At 37.9% G+C, this 25,339-nt stretch overlaps 1 protein-coding gene across 1 annotated transcript in view; it reads left to right on the top strand.

The window, feature by feature from the left end:
- PHLPP1 (PH domain and leucine rich repeat protein phosphatase 1) overlaps window positions 1–25,339 on the top strand; it is a 213,454-nt gene that overhangs the window by 98,980 nt on the left and 89,135 nt on the right. The window contains exons 2-3 of the mRNA XM_059894348.1: window positions 9,013–9,209; window positions 15,538–15,663. Of these exons, the coding sequence (XP_059750331.1) occupies window positions 9,013–9,209; window positions 15,538–15,663 (323 nt within the window). The remainder of the gene's footprint in view (window positions 1–9,012; window positions 9,210–15,537; window positions 15,664–25,339) is intronic.

Here is a 25,339-nt window from a genome sequence, read left to right on the forward strand (position 1 = left end):
TTGGAGCTATTTTTGGACAAGAGCAGATAGCTCTCCTAGTCCACTGGTCCCACAGGGTTTCTCTGAATTTCTGAATATAGTAATATATTGAGAACCCACACGTTAAAGAAAATCTTTAATTATGTTAAACATACTTCTATAATCTATAAAAGTGAACGGTATGTATGAGAAAGAATTAAATTTAAATATTTGGCACTTGGTTCCAGCCAAGATGGAGTAACAGAGACTGCATTTACTCCTTAACCTAAAAGTAGAAACAACTAAAAATCAGATGAAATATATGAAACAGCTTTCAGACATTGGGCATCAGGCAGCGCAAGACACAAAACCCCACAACAGATGTGCTCCTTGAGAGAAAGGAAACAGATTAAAACAACCCTACAAATGTACCATCTTACTGATGGTGGGAAAGAGTTCCAGGATTAAGTTGTAGGGAGGAGGAACCCAGGTAGAGCCTGGTATTCACAGTGAGTTCAGGAGACAGAGCTGGGAGTCCATTGAAGCTAAGCGGTTTGAGTGTACAGAGTAGAGTGCTGGAGAGAAAAGAGCTGCTCAGAGAGTCCTGGAGATGTTCAAGGAGTCATCATTGAGCCTTCAGCTGAGTGCTGATCAGTCATTTATGTGAAGAAGAAACTATGTGAGGCTGGGGTTTAAAAACACTGAAAAGGAGCAGAGGGAATAAACCTTGAAGCTCACACAGGGCCAGGCAAAGTTCATGCTCCTGCCAGCCAGACTGGAGAATCTTATAATTTAGAGGATGTCAGTTACAGTATTGCTTGCTAATATTGCTATTATAAATCTAGACTTAAGGCTGCTCTGGTCTTATATGACAAATCCCAGAAAGCAAGCCTGGTAAGAACCAAACTGTTTTCAACTAACTTAATTGTGTCCCAGAACAAAACTCCATAATATTCATATAAATACAAAAATATCCAGCACTCAACAAGATAAAACTCCTAATGGCTAGCATCCAAACAAAAATTACCAGGTGTGCAAAGAAGCAGAAAAATAAGACCCATAAGAGAAAATGATAAAATAAAACTGACACAGAAGTGATACAGATGATAGAATTAGTTGACAGGGACACTTAAGCAGCTATTATAATTGTTTCATATATTCATGAAGGTAAAAAAAGGCATATTAAGGAGTGACATGGAAGATATATACATATGTGTGTATATGTATGTGTATATAAGTATGTACCCATATATAGCCAAATTGAACTTCTAGAGATGAAAAGTACACTGGATGGAATTAACAGTAGATTAAACACTGGAGAGAAACGATTAGTGAACCTGAAACCACAACGTACCAGAATTTGTGGAATGTAGCTAAAGCAGTACTTAGAAGGAAGTTTATAGCACTTAAATGCCTATATTAAGAAAAAAGAAAAGCCTCAAGTCAGTGACCTCAGTTTCCACATTAAGAAAATTAATCCTAAAAGTAGTAAGAGAAACAATGATAAGAACAGAAATAAATGAAACCGTAAACAGAAAAACAGTAGAGAATGAAACTGAAACCTGGTTCTTTGAGTTGTTTAATAAAATTGGAGGGAGGGGGAGGGGTAAGCTGGGACGAAGTGAGAGAGTGGCATGGACATATATACACTACCAAATGTAAAATAGATAGCTAGTGGGAAGCAGCCGCATAGCACAGGGAGATCAGCTCGGTGCTTTGTGACCACCTAGAGGGGTGGAATAGGGAGGGTGGGAGGGAAACGCAAGAGGGAGGAGATATGGGGATATATGTATATGTATAGCTGATTCACTTTGTTATAAAGCAGAAACTAACACACCATTGTGAAGCAGTTATACTCTAATAAAGGTGTTAAAAAAAAAGATGAATGACTCGTAAAAATCAAATCTTGTACTCTTTGCTAACTATTGTTGGGAGGAAATATGGGGGAGTAAAAAGACAATGAATAATCTGATCCTCTAGTTTTGTATATTGGTCTTGTATAAACCAACTTGTGACATAGGACAAAATAATTTAAACACTTTCTTTAATATTCTTATCTTTAAAATAAAAACAAAATCTCCTCCCTCCATTTTTTATGAGAAAAACAGATATAATAAATCCAAAGAAAGTTATAAAATGTAAAATGTTATTATAATAAACATTTTTATGTGAAAAAAAATAAAGTTGGTAATCTTCTAATCAGACTGATCAAGAAAAGATAGAAGTTTGTCTCCTAGAGTAATGGAAGTGAAAGCAAAAATAAACAAATGGGACCTAATTAATCATAAAAGCTTTTGCACAGTGAAGGAAACCATAAACAAAACCAAAAGGCAACCTACAGGATGAGAGAAAATATTTGCAAATGATGCGGACTGAAAGGGATTAATTTCCAAAATATACACACAGCTCATAGAACTCAATATCAAAAAAACCAAACAACCTAATTAAAAAATGGCCAGAAAATCTAAATAGACATTTCTCCAAAGAAGGCATGCAGATGGCCAACAGGCATATGAAAAAATGCTCAACACTGATAATTGTTAGAGAAATGCAAATCAAGAGTACAATGAGGTATCACCTCACTCTGGTCAAAAAGTCTACAAATAAATTCTGGAGAGAGTGTGGAGAAAAAGGAACCCTCCTACACTATTGGTGGGAATGTAAATTGGTAGAACCACTATGGAGAATAGTATGGAGGTTCTTTAAAAAACTAAAAATAGAGTTAACCATATGATCCTGCAATCCCACTCCTGGGCATATATCCAGAGAAAACCATAATTCGGAAGATATATGCACCCCAGTGTTCATTGCGGCACTGTTTACAGTAGCCGAGACATGGAAGCAACCTAAATGTCCATCAACAGACGAATAGCTGAAGAAGATGTGGTATATCTATACAATGGAATATTACTCAGCCATAAAAAAGAATGAAATAATGCCATTTGCAGCAACATGGATGGACCTAGAGATTATCATACTAAGTGAAGTAAGCCAGACAAAGACAAATATCATATGATATCGCTTATATGTGGAATTTAAAAAAAAAGATACAAATGAACTCATTTACAAAACAGAAGAAAAAAAAAAAGAAAAGGTATGTTACCAATATCAGGAATGAAAGAGGTGACATCACTACAGCTTTTTATTGATATTAAAAGGATAAGAAGGAAATATTGTGAACAACTGTATGTCAACTATATGAAAACTTAAATGAAATGGACAAACTTTTAAAAAGTCAAACCACGAAGGCTTACTCAAGAATAACTAGATAATGGAATAGCATAGCCCTAACTCTAGTAAAGAAATTGAAATTATAGTTAAACACTCTCCCCCCCGCCACACACAAAACAAAACAAAAAATAAACAAACAAAAACCAGAAAAAGCAAGACTCCAGATCCAGAAGTCTTCACTGGGGAATTCGACCAGATGTTTAAGGATGAAATGATACCAATTTCATCCAAATTATTGCAGAAAAGTAGAGGAAAGAATTCTTCAGCTCAGTCTATGAAGCCAGCATTACCCTCACCCCTGACACCAAATCCAGAATGTTTTTAACCATTTTTAAAATTTTATTTGTTTTTGGCTGTGTTGGGTCTTTGTTGCTGCACGTGAGCTTTCTCTGGTTGTGGTGAGCGGGGGCTACTCTTTGTTATGGTGTGTGGGCTTCTCATTGTGGTGGCTTCTCTTGTTGCAGAGCACAGGCTCTAGGTGCACGGGCTTCAGTAGTTGCAGCACGCAGGCTCAGCAGTTGTGGCTCACGGGCTCTAGAGTGCAGGCTCAGTAGTTGTGGTGCACAGGCTTAGTTGCTCCGTGGCATGTGGGATCTTCCAGGACCAGGGATTGAACCCATGTTTCCTGCATTGGCAGGCAGATTCCTAACCACTGCACCACCAGGGAAGTCCCCCAGAATGTTTATCTATATATATATATAAAAATATATATTCTTTTTCAGATTCTTTTCCATTATTGGTTAGAACTATTGAATATAGTTCCCTGTGCCAATTTGTTGTTCTTACTGGTGAAAAACTGAATGCTACTCCCCTAAGATTAGGAAAACGGAAAGGATGTCTGCTTTCACTAGTTCTGTTCCTTATTGTATGGAAGGTTCTAGCTTGTGCAGCAAGGCAAGAAAAAGAAATAAAAGACACCCTGATTGCAGTGGAAGAAGTAAAGCTGTCACTCTTCACAGGAGAGGACTCATTTTACCTGATTTCAAGACTAATTATAAAGATTCAGTAATCAGGATACTGTGATATTGGTTGAAGGCAGACAAATAGATGAGTGGAATGGGAAGAACCAAGAAATTGACCCACCCAACTGTGGTCAATAGAATTTTGATACAGGTGCCAAAGCACTTCAGTGGGAATGGATAATCTTTTTTTTTTTAAATAAATAAATTTATTTATTTATTTATATTTTTTATTTTTGGGTGTGTTGGATCTTCGTTGCTGCCCACGGGCTTTCTCTAGTTGCGACGAGTGCGGGCTACTCAGTGCAGTGGCTTCTCTTGTTGCAGAGTGCAGGCTCTAGGCCACGTGGGCTTCAGTAGTTGCAGTACACAGGCTCTGTAGTTGTGGCTCATGGGCTCCAGAACGCAGGCTCAGTAGTTGTGGCTCATGGGCTCCAGAACGCAGGCTCAGTAGTTGTGGCTCATGGGCTTAGTTGCTCTGCGGCATGTGGGATCTTCCCGGACCAGGGCTCGAACCCATGTTCCCTGCATTGGCAGGTAGATTCTTCACAACTGCGCCACCAGGGAAGTCCCAATGGATAATCTTTTTAACAAAAAGTGCTGGAATAACTTAGATAGCCACTTGTCAAAAAACAAAAACAAAAACCTCCTGAACCTCTACTTATTTCTTGCTGTGTACAAAAATTAACTTGAAATTAATCATAGGCTTGAATGTAAGAATTAAACCTATGGGGCTTCCCTGGTGGCGCAGTGGTTGAGAGTCTGCCTGCCGATGCAGGGGACACGGATTCGAGCCCTGGTCCGGGAAGATCTCACATGCCGCGGAGCAACTGGGCCCGTGAGCCACAACAGCTGAGCTTGTGCATCTGGAGCCTGTGCTCCGCAACAAGAGGCCGCGACAGTGAGAGGCCCGCGCACCACGATGAAGAGTGGCCCCCGCTCGCCGCAACTGGAGAAAGCCCTTGCACAGAGACGAAGACCCAACACAGCCAAAAATAAATAAATAAATAAATAAATTTGGGGGAAAAAAAAGAATTAAACCTATGAAACTTACAGCAGAAAACATAGGAGGAAATTATAGTGACCTTGAGTTTGTCAGAGACTTCTTAAATACAACACAAAAAACACTAATTGTAAAAGATAAATATTTGGACTTCATTAAAATCGAAACTTTTGCTTTCCCAAAGTACTGTCAAGAAAATGAAAAAGCAAGCCAGACTGGGAGAAAATATTTGCAAGTTACACATTTGACAAAGGACTTGTATTCAGAATATGTGAGGAACTCAATTCAATTAAAATTGGATACGAGATTTGAATTAGTCATCTCAGCAAAGAAGGTATGTGAATTGCAGATAAGCTCTTGAGAAGATGATCAGCATCATTAGGAGAATGCAAATTTAATCTATCATGAGGTACCATTACATGTGTACTAGAACAGCTAAAAGTGTTGACAAGGAGGTAGAGCAACCGGAACTCTCCTGCCTTAGAGATGAACATGTAAAATAGTACAGCCCAGCCATTCCAGTCCCACGTGTTTACCCAAGGTAAATAAAAGGATATATCCACACAAGAATGTTTATCCCAATGTTTTCAGTCAAGATAAGCAAAAAACGTGGAAACAGTCCAAATGTCTATCAGCAGATGAATGGTTAAACAAAATGTGATATATTCATGCAGTGGAATACTACTCAGCAATAAAAAGGAATGAACTCTTGGCACACTCAACAACACGGACAAAAAGTGACAAAAAAGCAGATGAGCAGTCGCCTGAGCATGGGAGGCCCTAGGTGGCGGGGGAGGGGGAAGGAGAGGGAGGGATCTCAGTGGGCACGAGGAACTGTTAGCGATGATCAGTGTGCTCATTTTCCTGCTCATTTATAGGTGCATATATGTCAAGTCTTATCAAATTGCCATGTGCCAAGTGAGTAGGAGAGGGAAAGCACGTTTTAAATCATTCTCTGTTGTGTTCAGGTTTCTCTCTCAGCCTGAAATACTTGCTTTTGCTGTCCATCTTTCGTCCCAGATCGTATAAGAAATGCCTTAAACCTGTAGGATATTTCTAAAGGAAAAGTTACAACAATGGATCCAACTTTACTTTGGTGGGCATTGGTTCCTTGTGTGATGTCAGTATTTCTTAGAGCATAGACAATTTGAATTCCTCTGAATTGAGAAGTTTCGAAAGTGGCAGCGAGAGCTAAAATAATTCCTTATGTCATAGAATAAGGAAGTCTGACACAAAGGGGTGTGCACGGGGGTGACTGCCCAGCTATATGTTACTTATTCATCTCCATATTCCCCAGAGCCCAGCCGGTACACAGCCTGGTCCTGAGGGTGTGCCTGAGCTGGGAACACCTAGGGAGGGAGCCAACAAGAAGGATATTTAAATTCACCCAGAGCAAGATAAGAGGGATTTGATTCAGACTGGGATGTTTAGGGCAGGGACAGACTAATCTTACCATTAGGTTCCAGGACTGCTCAGGGCCCTTGGGAATTTTTCTAAAGAGGGAATAAAAAGCCAGTATCTGTTGATGTCTCCATACTTTTCTCGTATGTATCCCTTCTAGCCTTAGTCCTCCATCTGGCAATTTGCTCTGGGGCTTTCTCTAGGATTTTTGTGGAGTTGGAGAATTGAAGGAATGTTCCTTATATACCTCTGTTGTCTTTTTCTTCAGTCTCTAATTAAATCACAGATCTCTATAAATGTGACAGGTTAACAAGTGTCCTTGAAGCCACTCTCTGATGTGGCTGAATAAAATGCCTGCTTCTTTGCATTCATTAGTGTGTGTGTGTGTGTGTGTGTGTATGTAAGTATTTAGATCAGATGCCTTGTTAGAGAATGTTAGTGTATTACAGTCATGGAAATTGGATTTTGTAAATCGTGTTGTCCATTATTTTTAGCCTTGCACGTACCTTTCAGTTTTCTGAATCTCCTGTCCCACTTCTCTGCAGGAAGAGAGACTGTAATGTAGAGAGGAGCTCTTAGACTGGGAGCCTGGGCATCTCTCTCTGTGGGTGTAAATGAACTTGTGCAGAATGGGACAAGTGAATGACTATGGTCTGATCCATCACTGGCAGCCTTTGGCAAGCCGTATCTATTTTAAAGTCTCCTGGGCTTCCTACCCCTTTGTGGGAGTGTTAGCGTTTGGTAGACAAACAACTCAGTGGAGCTCTTCACTGAGGATGCCAGCTGTGTAATTGTTTGCTGGGCCCAGGTTCAAAAAGGTGGACCACTTTTAGACTTCATTCTAGCCTAGCCCCAGCAAATTTATGCAGTGTACAGTATTTATTTCATAAAACATTTTGATATACTGGGAGAAAGAGGAAGTGAAATTCAAACCTGCTGGTTTTGTTATTTGCAAACATCTCTGCCCAAAGGTGTGTATTGGGAGGGTTCAAACAGTTTTTGGATCTTCTTGAGATCTATTTTTGGTGCTGCTGTTCTTCCTGTTTCCTTCTCCAGTAGCTATTAGACGTCTACCAAAACTACTTGGCATTTATCTTAGTTTTTAACATTCATAAGAATATAATTTTTCTTGAATCTGTTTCTTCTGCTAGGCAACTAGGCAAACTTTCAAATAAATATAACATTTCTGACTTGGGAACTATTCGGGGACATGTGCCCCTCATTAATTTATTTGTGAGCATGGGCTTCAGTACTCTTTGATAAATATTCAGTGTCTAGAACTGGGAAATATTTTTCTTGTTGTTTATACAACTCCATCACTTATTAGTCACAGTAGTTCTCCCATTCAATTGATGGGGCTTGTCTGAATGTCGTTCTTCCAAATTCACTTCCATCTGGGAAATGAAGACTCTTCAGAGGTTTCTCAGCTCTCTCTTTGTCTCTGAGTCTTAGTGCATCTTTCTCTGTCTCTTTGTTCCCTCCGTGACTCACAAGCACTACAGCACACAATCCTTCCTGGATTGGCATTAAGTTTATCTTTGAGGACTTAGCTTATGTTTATAGAGGAGTATTTTCTTACTAGAAAAGTCATTTTTTTAAAAAATAAATTTATTTATTTTATTTATTTATTTTTGGCTGTGTTGGGTCTTCGTTGCTGTGCACGGGCTTTCTCTAGTTGTGATGAGCGGGGGCTACTCTTCATTGCGGTGCGTGGGCTTCTCATTGGGGTGGCTTCTCTTGTTGAGGAGCACGGTCTCTAGGCGTGCGGGCTTCAGTAGTTGTGGCTCGCGGGCTCTAGAGTGCAGGCTCAGTAGTTGTGGCACACGGGCTTAGTTGCTCCGTGGCATGTGGGATCTTCCCGGACCAGGGCTCGAACCTGTGTCCCCTGTATTAGCAGGCGGATTCTTAACCACTGTGCCACCAGGGAAGCCCAAGTCATTCATTTTTAATTGTCTCCTTAATAGTAAATGTACATTAAATATCTGTAGGAGGAAGAATATGAGTGGCTAATTCCATTAAAACTGATGAGTTTCATTAAATGCTAGATCTTGAATGTTATCTTTCTATATCAGTCTATAATATTTTCTTCTTAGCGTACTTAAATTAACTCTCGTATTCATGAAAATCTTGAAGCCATTTCTGTTTTAAATGTAAAATTAAGTTGTGAAGGATATAGCAGAAAAAACTTAGGCTATAACAGAGGAGTTAAAATAGCTTTTTTCCTAGGGTTTTAAGGAAAAAACTCTTCTTCACCTATATTAAAAGGTACATGTGGAGCAGATGTGGTAGTTCTTATCATGATTGCATTACTGCAGGTTTCAGATTCTCTCAATTATAAATTAGATTGTTTCCCTATAATTATTCTCTGTTGTCCAAGTAATTTATCTGGTAAATTTATCTGATGAGTAGCAAAAAAGCCCATTTCTTTATGACTGAAATGTTTGCTTGTGTTTGTTGCAGGAAAACCTCACAGCACTGGTAGCTCGGATCGGATTCAGCTCTCAGGAATGTATAATGTCCGTAAAGGCAAAATGCAGTTGCCAGTGAACCGATGGACCAGACGCCAAGTTATCCTGTGTGGGACCTGCCTAATAGTATCATCTGTGAAAGACAGCTTGACCGGAAAGATGCATGTTCTGCCACTAATTGGTGGGAAAGTAAGTTTAAAACAAACGAAATACTAACAGATTTCCCAGTGTCATTAAGAAGCTTACTTTGAGTCATTTCTATAGTAAGGGGTAGATGGGTTTTTTTTTTTTTTTTAAAGAATTTCAATTAAAAAAAAACTATGTATTTATTTATTTTGGCTGTGCTGGGTCTTAATTGCAGCACGCAGGATCTTCATTGCGGCACGTGGGATCTTTTAGTTGCGGCATGGGGGCTGTTAGTTGTGGCATGCATGCGGTATCTAATTCCCTGACCAGGGATCGAACCCAGGCCCCCTGCATTGGGAGTGTGGAGTCTTACCCACGGGACCACCAGGGAAGTCCCAGGGGTAGATGGTTTTTGACTCATCATTCCTGTTGTGCCTCCACCAGTGGACATTTTTGGTTGGTAGAGTTTTGGAAAATAACAGTGTCATTGGCTCACGTGAAGCCCTGGTTATGTTCACTTCTTAGTACATGCACCTTAACTATGTGACTGAAAATAGAGCAACTAGAATTTCACTGTTATATTTCAGACTGTAGGTGATAAATTATTATTTATGAGAAGATGTCTTTTGATATTGTGAGCATGTATTTTATAGTATAGTACAGTGATCCCCAAGTCCATGACCTTAGGATCATTCAGGTGTGCTTATCAAAGGTTAGACTCTCTAGCAGGAGGAATCTGTGATCCCGCTTTGCCTTACCTCTCTGTTTATTTGTGTTTAGTGACCAGTGGGGTTAGTACTTTTAGTTTATCAATATAGCTAGTCATGATTTTTGAACCTGAAATGCTACTCATTTCAGAGAAAACCTGTGATACAGCTGATAGATATTTCCAACATACTGGCTGCTTTTCTTTGGGCATGTTAACTATTTTATTCCTATCATTTATAAAATATCAACAGAAAGAACAGGATTGCTTAGGAAGATATTACATTCTTTTCTTTGCCAGATTTATTTATAAACTCCAAGCACTGGTAGGGGTATCATTACCATAATTATATGTCAGTATTTCCTGATTTTTAAATGATATGATAATCTGTTAATAAAGGGAAAGGTAAATTTGGATGAAGAAATGGGTTTTTGGAAATCGGGGGCATATTAAAAATTTTTTTCTTGATCGTTACTTGATCGTTTAAAAAAAATAGATTTGGCTTGTCTGTGAGGTGTGTTTAGGTCTATTTCATTCGCCCATTTTGAAACCATGGCTTCTTAACTTCTGTCTGAGCATTGAAGAATTAGTGATAGTTTATTACTGAAGATCTTGTCCTTTGGATGGATCTGAAAAATTAGTCATCATTATTACTTCCATAACTCATCATTAAAAATGCATATTTAATGTTTGATGCCCCGATAGGTCAACAATCTGTTTCTTTCTTTATGGTGTTAGTCATTTGCATGGGCAAATTTAATATAACTATTTATTAAATATCCTCTGTGGGGAAGCAACTTTGCTTGGCGTCCCAGAAATACCAAGATGGGTAAGTCACCATCTCTGCCTTTGAATAGCTTATAATTACTATCTGGAAATGAAGGATGGACACAACAATATCTGCTCTACGAGAGGTGCAAAAAAATAGTGTGGAAGATAAGTGGAAGAGATTACATCTTGTGGGGGGAATCAGGGGATTTTGTGATGAAGGAGGTAGCAATTATGATAGAACTTGAAGGGTGAAAAATCTCTTGACATATAAAGGAGATGGTCAGAAAGATTATTGTGCTCAGAGAAGCAGAGGCAGGGAAGCAGTGGAATGTTCAGGTAAGGTGAGAGAAGATCCAGTTATAATTAGCATTTTTATTCAGAGCTAGAGACTTGTTCTGTTTCCCAGGCCTATTACTGGATGTACTTCTACCATTGAGTGAATAGAAAGTTAACAGCTTCTTTTTCTCACAGACGAAGCTTGTAAAACCTGTTTTGTGCTACACCTTTAAAAATAATTGAGTATGTTGAAAAATTATATTAACCAAGTTAGGAAAAAATAATTCACTCTCTGCAATGTAAGTTTTCATTAATGTTTGTCTTTCCTTTTCTCATTCTGGTCTGTTGTTAAAGGAAAATCTGAGAGTAAATGGAAGGGGTTTTTTTGTTTTTGTTTTCTAATTTATATAAAAGAGCTAGAAATGAGGTGTGATAATCAATTTTGCTATAATTGCTGTGATAATCAATTTTGGCACACTACTTGAGCATGATCATTAGTTTACGTTTTCAAATGTCGAATTCAAATATGAAGTTAAATAAAGCTTTATTAAAGTTTAATTGTTGAAAAACATTTGTTTAATAAGTTTTTATTCATGTAACAATCATTATATTTAATTTCTTCTTTAAAATTGAACATAAATTTTTAGATAACTTATTTACATTAATACTTTATGGAGTATTTGTTAAGCTATGAGGCATAATAAGCTGAGTAACTGTTAACTTACTACTCAGTTTAGGAAGTACAGCAGCATCAATACCAGTGTCTCTACCTGAGTTCTCTTTGCATCTGTCCCATTGCCTCCTCCTGCCCCAGAGGAATCCACTGTCCTAGAATATGTATTCATCGTTTGCTTACTTTTTTGAAATAAATTTTATCATATAACTATGTTTTGCTTGTTTTGATCTTAATAAAAAATGGTATCATCCTGTTTGTAGTTTTCTGTGATTGAATTTTTTCACTCAATATTATGTTTCATAATAAGATTCCATATTACTTGCTATATATGGTTTTCATTTCTGTATAATGTTCCACTCTGTAAATGTTCCAAATTTCTAAAATTTCTTAAGTAGTTTTCTCATTGATGGACATTTGGGTTGCTTCTAGTTTTCTGTTATAAATAGTGCTCTTGAGATAGTCTTATTTTGATATGCCTCCTGGTTTACAAGTAGTTTTTCTAGAGCAGCAGTTCTCAACTCTTGTCGCTGTGCCTGAAGGGGACATTTGGTAATATGTGCAAGTGTTTTGATTGTCAAATGATTGGGTAGTCAGTTGATGTAAGCTAAGTTATGCTGTGGTAACAAAACTCCCAGATCTCAGTGACTTATCATAACAGTTATTTCTCACTCACACTATTTGTCCAGTGTGGGTGGGTGGAGATTTCTTTTTTCAAGTAATTATGTACGAACCCAGCCTGTTGGGGGTTCTTCTCTCTTATAATATTTGTAACACGTGGCTTCCTTTGCTGCTTAGGCAGGAGAAGAGGTAACTGGAGGGTCATTAGCTGGCTCTTGTATATCTGGTTGTAGAAGTGACACATGCCACTTCTGCTCATGGCTCATTGGCCAGAACTAGTCACATGACTCCATCTTAATTACAAAAGTTCTGGGAAAAGTAGATAGTGTGTTTGGTTAATACTAGTATCTTTTGCTGCAAGGGGACACTATTGGCATCTACAGGGCAGGGGTTCAGAGAGTAAAATGTCATGCAAAAATATTAGACAGTCCTGCATAATGTACACAAGGAACTATTCAATCCAAAATTCCTATAATGACCTCCTTGAGAAATATTGCTCTTAAGAGTGCAGTCACTGGGCTATAGGACATATATGCACATTTACTTTTACAAGATGATATCCAGTTGTTTTCCAAGGTTGTTGCACCATATCATGCTCATATCAGTGTACATTTCTCTACATCTTTGCCAAACTTTATTGAGGTATAATTGATATACAACATACTGCACATTTTGATAACAATTTGATAACTGTATTATACTTCCATGAGCACAATTTGACAGATAGTCCCCTTGTGCTCCTTTGTACCCTTCTGTCCCTACTTTTCTGCTCACTCCTACCCATTCCCAAAAAACACTGCCTGATTTCTGTCCATATGGATTAGTTTAAATAGCATTTTTATAAAATTATATTTTCTCTTTGGTGTATAGAAACGTGGTTGATTTTTTTAGTGTTAATCTTATATCCAGCCACCTTGCTAAATTTTCTTATTTATGCTAATGTCTCTAGATTCTTTGGAGTTTGCTATGTAGCTAATCATCTCATATTCAAATAATGGCAATTTTCTTTCTTCCTGAATACATTTCTTTGTCTTATTGCAATGGCCAGGACTCTAGTACAGTATTGAACAGAAAAAGTAAGGTAAGAGAGTGATATCTCATCATTAACATTGAAGTTTGCCTTACATAAATGTCCTTTGTTGGCTTAAGTGAGTTCTTCGTGTTCTTAGTTTGCTTAGAGTTTTTATCATGAATGATGAATGGGTGGAGAACGTCATCAAATGCTTTTACTGCAACTGTGGTGGTGATCATACGGTTTTCTTCTTTAATCTGTTAATGTGATTAATGACTTTATAGTTCCAATAACGTTAAACCATCTTTCCTTTCCTGAGGTAAATCCAACTTTTGTTCTTGATATATTTTTTTCTGTATTGCTGGATTCTGATGCAACATTTGTTCAAGATAAGTGTTCATGACTAAGGTTGGCCTGTAATTTTCCTTTCTCTTACTGTTCTGATCTGTTTTTGGTTATACTGGCCTCTTAGAATAGGCTGGGATCTTTTTCTTCTTTTCTCGTTTGGTGGATGAGTTTGCACAAGTTTGCAATGATCTGTTTCTTGGAACTTTGATAAAACTCACCTGCAAAACCATGTGAGCCTGATATTTTCTTGGTAATTAAAAAAATATTCATTTTCTTAAATGGTAATAAGACTATTTAGGCCTGTTTTTTTTCCCTTGATTTAGTGTTGGTAAAATAAATTTTTCTAAAAATTTGCCACAAAATTATTTATAATAATCTCTTTTTAATCCCTGCTTAATCTGTTGTGTCTCCCTTTTCATTATTAATATTTATGTCTTCAGTTGATATCATTGATCAATATCAATTGATATTCAGTTTTGTTAGCCTTTTCAAAGAATTGCTGTTTTGCTTTGTTAATGTTCTCTATTGTATATTTGGTTTTCATTTATTTCTTTTTTTTTAATTTCTTTTTTCTTTTTAAATTTTTTGGCTGCGTTGGGTCTTCGTTGCTGCGCATGGGCTTTCTCTAGTTGTGGCAAGTGGGGGCTCCTCTTCGTTGCGGTGTGCGGGCTTCTCATTGCAGTGGCTTCTCTTGTTTGCGGAGCACGGGCTCTAGGGTGCGTGGGCTCAGTAGTTGTGGCTAGCCAGCTCTAGAGTGCAGGCTCAGTAGTCGTGGTGCACAGGCTTAGTTGCTCTGTGCCATGTGGGATCTTCCCAGACCAGGGCTCGAACCCGTGTCCCCTGCGTTGGCAGGCAGATTCTTAACCACTGCGCCACCAGGGAAGTCCCGGTTTTCATTTCGTTAACTTCTGCTTTTTATTATCACCTTCATTCTGCTTAGAGTTCACTTCGTTTTTGTTTTTGCTATTTTTTCCCTAGGTTCTTGATACATGCCAATTAAATTAATTTTTTGCCTTCTTTTCTAATATGAGTATTTAAAATTATAAATTTCCCTCTGTGTACCTGCTTTTGTTACATTCCATAAATTTCAGTACATAGTATTTTTAATGGTTTAGTGCTAAGAATTTCTATGTTTTGATTACAAATTCTTTTTTTTTACCTGTGAGTTGTTTAGAAGTGTATTAACTTTCTAAATGTAGCGTTTTAATTGATTTATTATTGATTTTTAACTTGATTTTATTTTGGTCCCAGAATGTAGTCTGTGTGATCTTTCTGAAGTTTTTTACACTTTCACTGTGACTTGGTTTGTGGTCAGTTTTGTAAATGAAATATAGGAAACATTCATTCTGTAAGTAAAACGTAAGAGTTTGTGTAATATCATGTTACTTTATCGTTTGGACTTTTTCTCCTTATGAAGAATTTACTGGGAGTGGAAATTTGATTTGACAATATCGCTGCATTATTGGGACTTGAAATTTCTTATGGTAGGGTTTTATTTCAGGTTAATCTCAATTTCACAATAAGCTAAAAGAAAAAAAACTTATTTAACATGCTTGAAGACCTCTTTTAATAAAAGGTTGTAATTCAGAGTAATACAAAAGTCCCCTAAGTAAAAATTCACCTGCCATAAAAATTCTTAAGTAAAATCTTCAGTAAAAGTCCTCTTTAACAGGAAGTAAGAACCTCAGCACCCTATTGTGAGGGTATAGAAGGATAAAAAAGAGAGTCTGTTACAATTTTAAACAGGAAGAAGAGAATTTCACTATTGTGGGGAAATCTCTTGAAGGTAATAATCCCCTTTTTGGTTTCCTTGTAATTCAGATTGGTTGGTCAGACTTAGGAGCTTACATGCTTTAAGTAGTAAGAGGCACACATAAAGAGATAGATGCAAAGCTGTGCAGGCTCACTGGTCTAAGGGACAGTTAATGAGCTCGGTAAATATCCTGCTTTCTGACATGTTTTTGTCACTCTTTGTTTTTTATAGGTAGAAGAAGTGAAAAAACACCAGCACTGTTTAGCGTTTAGCTCCTCGGGACCCCAAAGCCAGACTTACTACATTTGTTTTGATACGTTCACAGAGTATTTAAGGTGGCTTCGACAAGTCTCCAAGGTAAGCATTTAACCAAGAATTTTGTTCAGCTTCTGGCTGGCTAAAGAGTTGCTTCTGCTTTACAAAAATATAGTTATACACTCATTTTTTTCTTTTCAGATATTGCCAGTAGTTAGCAATTTTCAGTCTTTTTAAAAGCTCATTTTGGTGAAAAGTAGCTTTTTAAAAATTGTGTTTTATTTGCCCATTTTGTTTATACTTAAAAAAGAATTCAGTGGGTAGACTGTCATTATTATCTTAATGTTGTAGTGAAGGAACATGAGGTTGAGAATATTTAAGGGACTGGCGCAGGGTAGGACAACTACAAAACCACAAAATACCCAGAGAATTGTTACAAATTTCCCCTTTTCCTCTGACCATTTTTTCTTATAAGCAGTCTAATCTTATACCATCTCCCTTTCACCTTTTCAATTTCTGCCTTTTGAATGGTTTGATTTCTTTTTTCGTCTTAATTATTTTTCCCATTTTATAGTCCTCTGTTTAAATAAGATTACCATGACCCATGAAACAAAATACCTCTGTGTGTGTGTATGTGTGTGTGTGTGTGTGTGTACTGGAACCCACAATAAACTGATAAATAAGATAAAGAAATGCTGGTATTTCAGGTGCTGTGTGTGAGAACGTTTTTATATCACATTTGTAGAATTATGTACAGTGGGTTAGATGGCAGTACTTTGTGCCTTGATTTTGGGTGTGTTTATGAAATGATGAAACCTCCCTAGGGTGCAGAAACATTACAGTGGAATTTGCTTTCATATTTTTGAATTTATAATCCAATTTGTTATTCAAGTTCAGTGTGATTCAGACTGCTGCATGATGTAATTATTTGTCAAGTGAATGAATAAGGAATAACTTTGTAGAGCAGTTAAGAGAAAATTAGAGAATAATGTCTAGAAAGTCTTTTTGACATACTGGGCTCATTTGAATTATCAGGGGGAGAAAACTGTGTTCTCTGATGATACAATATACTTAGGAACATTAGTTTCTCCTTTTAGGAAGAAGCAATGGACAGAGTTTAGGTTGATAGGACTTTGAATATTCTCCCAACCTAGTAGGCAAATGGAGGTTCTAAACGTACAAGACAGCACCCCTACTAGAGAAAAAGGGAAAGATGACACTTCTCCTTCACACTTGCATGTAGAATTAATGTGATATTAGAGGCAACTAGTATATCTGTCTAGTTGTTTTAAAATTACTCTTGTTGTTGCAAATGTGAGGAGACAAATATTATATAATATCGTGCTTTTAACATTACGTGGTTGTATGGGTTCAAAGCAATAAGTCAATGGCCCATACTCTATTCAGAATAAAATGCCAAACTATGGTCAAACTGCAGTTTAAATTTCTGTCTATATGGAGATGTTGATTTTTAAAGTAAACTTTTGTTTTCGGAGTAATCTTCTATTTACAGAAAAGTTGCAAGGACAGTATAGAGAGTTTCTGTATACTCCTCACTTGGTTTCCCAGACATCTAATATTACCATGATACATTTGTCAAAACTAAGAAACCAACATTAGTACGTTACTCTGAAATTATTTGGATTTCACTAGTTTTTCCATTAATGTTATTTTTCTGTTCCAAGATCTAATCCAGGGCACCACAGTGCACTTGGTTGTCATTTCTCCTTTGTCTCCCCTGATCTCTGACAGTTTTTCAGTCTTTCTTTGTTTTTCATGACCTTGACAGTTTTGGGGATGTAGTGGTCAGGTATTTTATAGAATGTCCTATATGGAGATGTTTTGACCTTTTATACCAAATGCAGTGTAATAGCTGCTTTACATTCTTTTTCGAACAAGTCAGAGGTATAAATTCTTAAACAAACATGGATAAGGATGTAAATAAAAGTTTATGTAAATTATCAAGCTTACCAATGACAGATTGCTTTGATTGAAACAATAATAACAGAAAGATTAATAGGTATTGAATTTAATAGTCTTGTATATTAAACATCCACACAATTGATAAATCACTGTTCTAAAGCCAGCAAGCATTTATTAAGCACCTTCTGTATGTCAGGTGTGTATTTTATGCACTAGGATGCAGCAAAGAACAAGTCCAGTTTCCCTCTCTGGGTAGGGCTTATACTGGAGAGACAAATGATAAATAAGTAAACAGAGAAGAAAGAAAATATCAGTTAATCATCATGCTATAATACAAAGTGATATGACAGAGAATGATGGGAGAGGAATAACTCTGAGGAGGGGACATTTAAAATGATACTTCAATGAATGAAATAGCTGATTATTTGAAGATCTGGTGAGGGTAGCTTTGCAGGTAGTGGGAGAAGGGAGTGAGAGAGCCCTAAGACTGGAAGGAGGGATGGTGAAGGTCAGAGAAGACGAGGGTCTTCTGTTATAGAAGAGGATGAAAAGTCTGGATTTTGTCATTGGCATAATGGCAAGCCATTAAAGAGTTTTCTTCCAGAAGGTTCCATGATCTCACATCACATTGGCTGTTGTGTAGAGAATGGATTGTGGAGGGCAAGAATAGAAGCAGGGGGGCCTGACCGTCAAGAGGCTCTTGTGGTGTATTCTAGGCAAGAGGTGAAGGTGGAAATGGAGAGAAGTGAACAGATGTGTTTTGGGGATCAAGTGACAGGTTTACTGATAAATTAGATAAAGAGCATGAGGAAAAGGGAAACATAAAGAATGGCTTCTAGGTTCATTGAATTGCTGTGTAGATTGTAGTCTCAGTCAGAAACCATAGCACGAATTAGACTCCATATTTGCGCCTTTAAAACTCTAGCAAAATACAGTTCTTCACTTCAAAGAGCTTCTGTTCCTAGGGAGACAGCAGAGAGGTGGAGTGCAAGAGGAAGATTATTAAATATCTCTTAAATAAGGTGTGAAAAATGTTGATTTCTAACTTGTGGCAGGTGATTGTAAGTGTCAAGTGTTAGCTTGGTTAGTACTCTTCCCTGTTGCTGGTTGGTTAATATGCCATTTCTATGGTCTAATAGGGTGGTGTCTCTGTAATGAGGCTCTCACTCCGATTATGCAAACCTTGAACTGGTTCAGACATCAGACCTCTCAGTAGGAGGGGGTGGAGGGGAGAATTGTGACACAGGAGCACATGATGGTGGCAGGATGAGGAACAGGAATGTTGGTGTGAGTTTCCCTTTTCCCTCATTATTGTATGGCTGTTAGGAACCATCGGATAGGTACGTGCTGAAATGTAATGTAGCTGCACACATGTACATACACAAGACTGCAGCTTACATTTCACACTTCCAGGAGGGAGGGGGGACTTTGAGTTAATTACCTTAGATTACTAGTATTAACAAGTACTCAACTGGTAGTTAACTGATATTAACTAGGATGAACTTGAATCAGAACCTTAACCTCCCCTCCCTTTAGAACTGCTCTGAATGTCTGGGGAGGCCAAATGGTGTAGGAGTAAAGAGTTTGAGTCTCAGCTAAGGAGACCTGGGTTCTAACATTTACTGGCCGTGTGACTGTATCTAAGTTTCTAAATATTAAGCCTTTTCATTTGATAAAGGAAATAATAATAGCACTTACCTCTTAGTGCTTATATGAAATATGCATGTCATGGACTTACACTGGCACATAGTAAGTGTGTGTGTGTATGTATGACTGACTAAATAAATACATAAATAATTTTATGACCATCATTCCTGCCATCATCACTGACTGGCTGGACAATATATTTTTTAAAAAATATTACCTGTTTTTATGTTTATTTTAAGCATAAGACACACATATGCTTAGTTTATCTGAACAAGGAACCTTCTGCTGCTCTTAACCAGGACAGCAGCCTTTTGGGGTAAAGTAATTAAGCATGGCAGACATTGGGGAGAAAGAAGATTTCTTCCTGAAAAGTCAGGGTTAGGGGATAGAGGGCAAGTATTTTAATAAATGCAGATTTTAGATACAGTGTCTTCCTTTTCTTCAACCCTTAAAACCAGATACACATTTCAAAAATTTTTAGAAGTTGTTATACTTAGTGAATTAAAGGGGAAATGAGCTGTAATGGTCTGATTAAAGAGGTTAGGTATTATAGGAGGAATAAGTGAGAGAACTCTCTATTTGGGTATGAAACCCATATAAAATATGGCCACACTCTTTAAACTTTGTATGTTGAGGAAAATGCTATGATAGTGTCTTTTCCTTTAACCCCACATCCTGGGAGGGTAGATTGGGGCTGCTGGAACGAGGATTAGAACTCGGTCCCTTTGGGATATGTGTGTATGGGAAGCGTGGAGTGGCACCGGCTGATGGACAAGCCACTTCTGCTTCTAGCTTCCCCTTTCCATTGTCTGTTCTTCCTTATATGTAGGTCTTAGGAAGGTATACAGTTTAGTCACACTCAGGGTTACTATGGAAACAGTTTCTTTTTCTTTTCTTCTTATTGAGGAACAAAACATTGACAGAATGGATTGTCCATATCCTGATGTTTAAATGAGGATTCGTTTTAATAATTGTCTGAAGGAAAGACAAACCAACAACAGAAAGAAGTATCTGAGTTTCTGATTCTTAATGACTATCCTCACCCCAGGGTGGGAAGACAAAAAGAAGCAAATTCCAATGATTTTTGAATTAAAATGAATTAGATAATTAATTTAAAATAAAAATTCTTTATTTTCAGTTTATGCTTCTGGATCTTAGCTACAAGAAAAATGCTATTCTTCTAATTTTTTTAGTTGACTTTGTGAACATATATAAAAGGTTATTAATTAGCCGTGTTCTACCAAGACAGGCTCTTATATACTTATTATTTTTTAAACTTAATCTTAGCCCTTAGTTTTTGCTTGCCAAAATAACACCCGAGGCTGTCCCTTTAGAGTTTTTAATTTGGGGCGGGTGTTAGTGGTAGTTACTGTGGAAGAAATGGCTCCTTTGGGAGGATTACAATGTTGATTTTAAAGTCATCCCTGAAATATTAATGCACGGCACGCTTTAAAAATTCAGCAAACATCCTGTTGTATGCTGTGTAGAACGGACTCTGCTAGCTCAACATGGGTACCTGTCCAGCGTGTCTTCAAAGTGGTTGGTGGGGCAGTGATGCGAGGGCGAGGGTAGTAGTTGAGGGAAGAACAGGAATTGCAGAAGTGCTCCAGTCAGGTGTACGAGTGACTTTACAGAAATGCTGCCCCGGCTGTCCCTCTTTGTGGCCCACTTTTTGGAGTACATTGGTTTTAGACATGTTGATTGATCCTGTGGATTCTCTTCAAAGTTAGTCTTCATGTGAATCTATAGCCTAAGTCGTACTTATTTTTAATTTAAAGTCTTAGTCACTTCTGGGACACTGTATTGTCCCACATTAAAGTCTGTTTCTTGATTTCAAGGAAGCTTAAAAGGGGATTTAGATCACTGATTTGGTGTTGTGCATGAATGTGGGGTTATTTGTTTGTTTTTGTTGTTTTTTTTCCAAGTGAAAAACATTTATTTATTATTAGTTAATTAAAGTATGCATGAATGTGTTTTTAACTTTTCATTGTGGAAAATGTCAAATATTTAGAAGTAGAGATAATACGCTCATACCTATTACTCAGCTTCCCCAATTCTTAGCTTGTGGCCAGTTGTGTTATATGTATATGTTGTATGGCCCAGTGGTATAAGTTGACGCCTCATAAGGCCACTTAGTTTGTCCACATATCTCTTTCCTTGTTGATCAGTGGTTAACAGGCTGGCAGTTGCCAGCGACGGTGGCTTTCACAGTGCTTATCTCTCTGGCTATCTTTCTTTTAGTATTAGTCATAGTATTTTAATTCTAGGCCATCTTTTTTTTTTTTTTTAAATGAAAAAAAGTCACCACGTTAAAGTTTTGGTTGCCGTGATATTTCGGTTCACCCTTAATACGCATAGTGTAGGCAAGTCAGGGCAACATCTCATGCTGAATTAACGATCACGTGAAATGATGAGTAAACATCACCCTTTAAATAAGAATAAGATATATGGTGAATCACAGTTGAACTTTTGCTTTCATGTGCTTAAAAAGAGTGTTTTATTGTCCAGATTTTACTCAAAGAATACTTCACTAATCACAGAGTCAAATCAATCTGGTGGAATAGGATTGTTTCCAGCATATAAATTTGTGTCATTTGATGTAGTTGCAAGGAACCCTTTAAGATCACTTAGTCATCTTTTGCACATATTTACACATATTTTGTCTCTTAATTTGAAGTGTAATTTAGGGAGTATTCTGCTTTTTGTCAGCATGGTTAGTCACTTGTCTTTTAGGGATTTTGCTGTTGCTGGTTACCTTGGGGTTATAAGGGTAAGAAGCTGTACTCTCAATCCTGTTCTGCTAAGGAGTCCAGGGCTTAAAGGGGCTTTTTTTGGAAACCCTCCCTTCACATTTTATACCCATTCTTTAGATAAAGAATCAAGGGCCGTTTGACCATGACAATCTAGCAAGTCTATGGCAGAATCTGAAGTAGAATTGAGGGTCTGAGTGACATGGATTTTAGTTTATAAAATGTCACCCCAATCCCTAGAAAATTGCTCTTGTACCAATTCTGTAGTGAAGATATGAGAAAAGTTTGGAAATTCAGTGTATGAAATATTTAGGTACAGGAAGCTTCAAGGAGGTAATGAGCAAGCTGAGTTTGAAGGATGAATAGGAGTTCACAACAAAGACAAGGGGAAAGAGCATTTCAAGGAGAGATAAAATATCTACAAAAGTACAACTGTGTAAAATGTAAATGTGTAGTCATATCACAGATGTCTGAGCAACGTGAAAAAGGAAAAAATGGAAGCTAAAGTTAGAAAGTACTGCCCAGGACTTCCCTGGTGGCGCAGTGGTTAAGAATCCGCCTGCCCGTGCAGGGGACACGGGTTCGAGCCCTGGTCCAGGAAGACCCCACATGCCACGGAGCAACTAAGCCCGTGCGCCATAACTACTGAGCCTGTGCTCTAGAGCTTGCGAGCCACAACTACTGAGCCCGTGCGCCGCAACTACTGAAGCCTGTGTGCCTAGAGCCCATGCTCCACAAAAAGAGAAGCCACCACAATGAGAAGCCTGTGCACTGCAACGAAGAGTAGGTCCCACTCGCTGCAACTAGAGAAAGCCCGCGCACAGCAATGAAGACCCAACACAGCCATTAAAAAAAAAACAATCTTAAAAAAGAAAAAAGGACTGCCCATCTGGATAGTATCCTGCTCATTCCATTTTATTTTCTTGGGAAAATTTGACTATTTCACGAAACATCATAATTAACTTTCCAGTATAGTTACACAAAAATTCATATTGTGGAATCGTTCCTTATTATAGATATAAATAGTTTATGAAATTAGGGAATTTAGAAATTCTACTTTGAATTTAAACTAAAGATAAAGTATTTTGGATTACATTAAATTTTGTTTTTCTAATACATAATACTGTGATTTAGTGGAAATATTAAAATGGTCTCTTTGCAATTATAATTATGCTTCATCTTATTTCCACATTGCTAATCCCTTCTTTTTTTTTCTATAGTAACTATTGGTTCTGAAATCCTAGTGAATATATTCCTAAAGAAGGGGTTTCTCCTTCATTCTAAGTCATTTCCATTTAAAATTATTTAAATTTATTTTCTTCAGAGCTTTTCAATCCACTTTTATACAAATGAAAAAGATACCTAGTTTGCTTACTGTATCCTGACAGAGGCAGCATGCTTTGTGAAACGGTGCTGACTTGTGTACTTTACATGTTAAACTCATCCCATGTGTCTCCATCTTCCCTTCTTCTGTCTTCCCACCCTCCCTCCCCTGTTCTGTCAACAGCTCTGTTGTTGGGGGCGACAGAACGTAGTGAAGGGGGGATGAGAGAATATTTATTCCACCGTTTCTCTGTGCCAGGCATTCTTCTAGGCTCCACTTCTAGCGTCAGGACTTCAGCAAATGGAAGAAATGTGTTCCTCATGTGTATTTTATCTGTATGTTGTTATCTTTAGTAAAATACATTTTAGGTTTTAAGGGAGGAACATACAGCTGTGTTTTTTTGTTTGTTTTTTGTTTTGTTTTAATAAGCTTATTTATTTATTGACTTTTGGGTGCACTGGGTCTTCGTTGCTATGCACGGGCTATCTTTAGTTGTGGCGATCCGGGACTACTGTTCGTTGTGGTGTGCGGGTTTCTCATTGCAGTGGCTTCTCTTGTTGCGGAGCACGGGCTCTAGGCACGCGGGCCTCAGTAGTTGTGGCGCATGGGCTCAGAAGTTGTGGCTCGGGGGCTGTAGAGTACAGGCTCAGTAGTTGTGGCACACGGGCTCAGCTGCTCCACGGCATATGGGATCCTCCCGGACCAGAGCTCGAACCCATGTCCCCTGCATTGGCGGGTGGACTCCTAACCACTGTGCCACCAGGGAAGTCCCTACAGCTGTGTTTTAAAGTTACAGCATGTTATTTTAAGATTGGGAAGGGCCCTTGTAGTCGCCGAAAAGGTAATATTACTTGTAGTTTTCTGGAACAGTTGCCTTAACAATTACTTGGCATTTTCTTTAAAAGTGTTCATTAACCTTAAAGTCTAGTCATCATCAAGTGGCTCTTAGTTGAGAGAATTAGAATTTAAGATTTGAGAAGGACCTTGTGGACTCCCAGACTTACCTCCCTCCTGGAAAAGGTCTACAGCCTTTCAGATACCTATAGTGTCTGACAAGACAGCTCTTCCTTCGAAGTGAGCTGAAGTCTTTATCCCTATACCTTTGACTCACTGACCCTAGTTTTGCCCTCTGGTTTAACAAAAGGTAATCGTACTCACTCTCCTATTTGATAAACTCTAACTATTGAAGTTTCTATGATTTCTCTGCCCTCCCCCACCTCTTAGCAATCTACTTTTAGGAGAAACATCTCTGGTAATTCCAACAATTTCGTCATCACTTGGTTTCCAGATCCCTTCTCTAGCTTCTTCCTTTGGGTGCTCTGCAGTTTCTTGATATACCTGCAGATACTATCTGATGAGCACAGAGTATGTGACCATTGTTTTCCTTGCTTTAGACATTATGTCCAAAGGGAGTTAGTTATTCATTCATGAGGTCAACACAAAAATAAAAAGACTCTTTGTTTTTCCCCCCAAATTGTTAATAGATATATTTTGTTAATAATAAAATCATTTAGCCGACTGAATTGATGCAGTAGTGACAACAAATAGTGATAACTAACATTTTGGTAACTTTTTTCTGTGTGCCAAGAGCTATTCTAGATGCTTTATAGTATCCCTGTGAGGTCGGTGCCCATAACATTGTGTGAGGTCGGGCTTTACCACAAAAGGAAATAACCTTTGAGGAGATATTATCATCTCCATTTTGCAGATGAGGGAACTGAGATGTAAAGTATCCAGCACTGCTTTATGCAGGGAGTTCCTCTTCCTTGCTTCTTCTTTAATTGTACTTCCAATGTTTTACAGTGGCCTGAAGGGGCAAAACAAACCAAGATTCAAATAATAACTGAGACTTACTGAAAATGTCAAAGAGAAGTACTTCAAATACACAGTTGTCAGTAGAATCCAGGCAGCTCAGTATTAGAATAAAAGGTGATTTACCAAGCAGTCTGTTGACTGGGGTGTGCTGCTAAGGACACTTGAGCATGGCCACGGATCACTGATCTTCTTAAATAATGACCAAGACGTATTTAGGAAATCTGAGATGCCTTCTGAGTCACCCAAAGCAAATTAAATTGGTTTCAGTGTTGAGGGGACTACTGTTGTCTAACTTCAAAAACCGGTCAAGTATTGCTAT

This window comes from Balaenoptera ricei, chromosome 14 (assembly GCF_028023285.1).
Source record: "Balaenoptera ricei isolate mBalRic1 chromosome 14, mBalRic1.hap2, whole genome shotgun sequence".
NCBI classification, from domain to species: domain Eukaryota; kingdom Metazoa; phylum Chordata; class Mammalia; order Artiodactyla; family Balaenopteridae; genus Balaenoptera; species Balaenoptera ricei.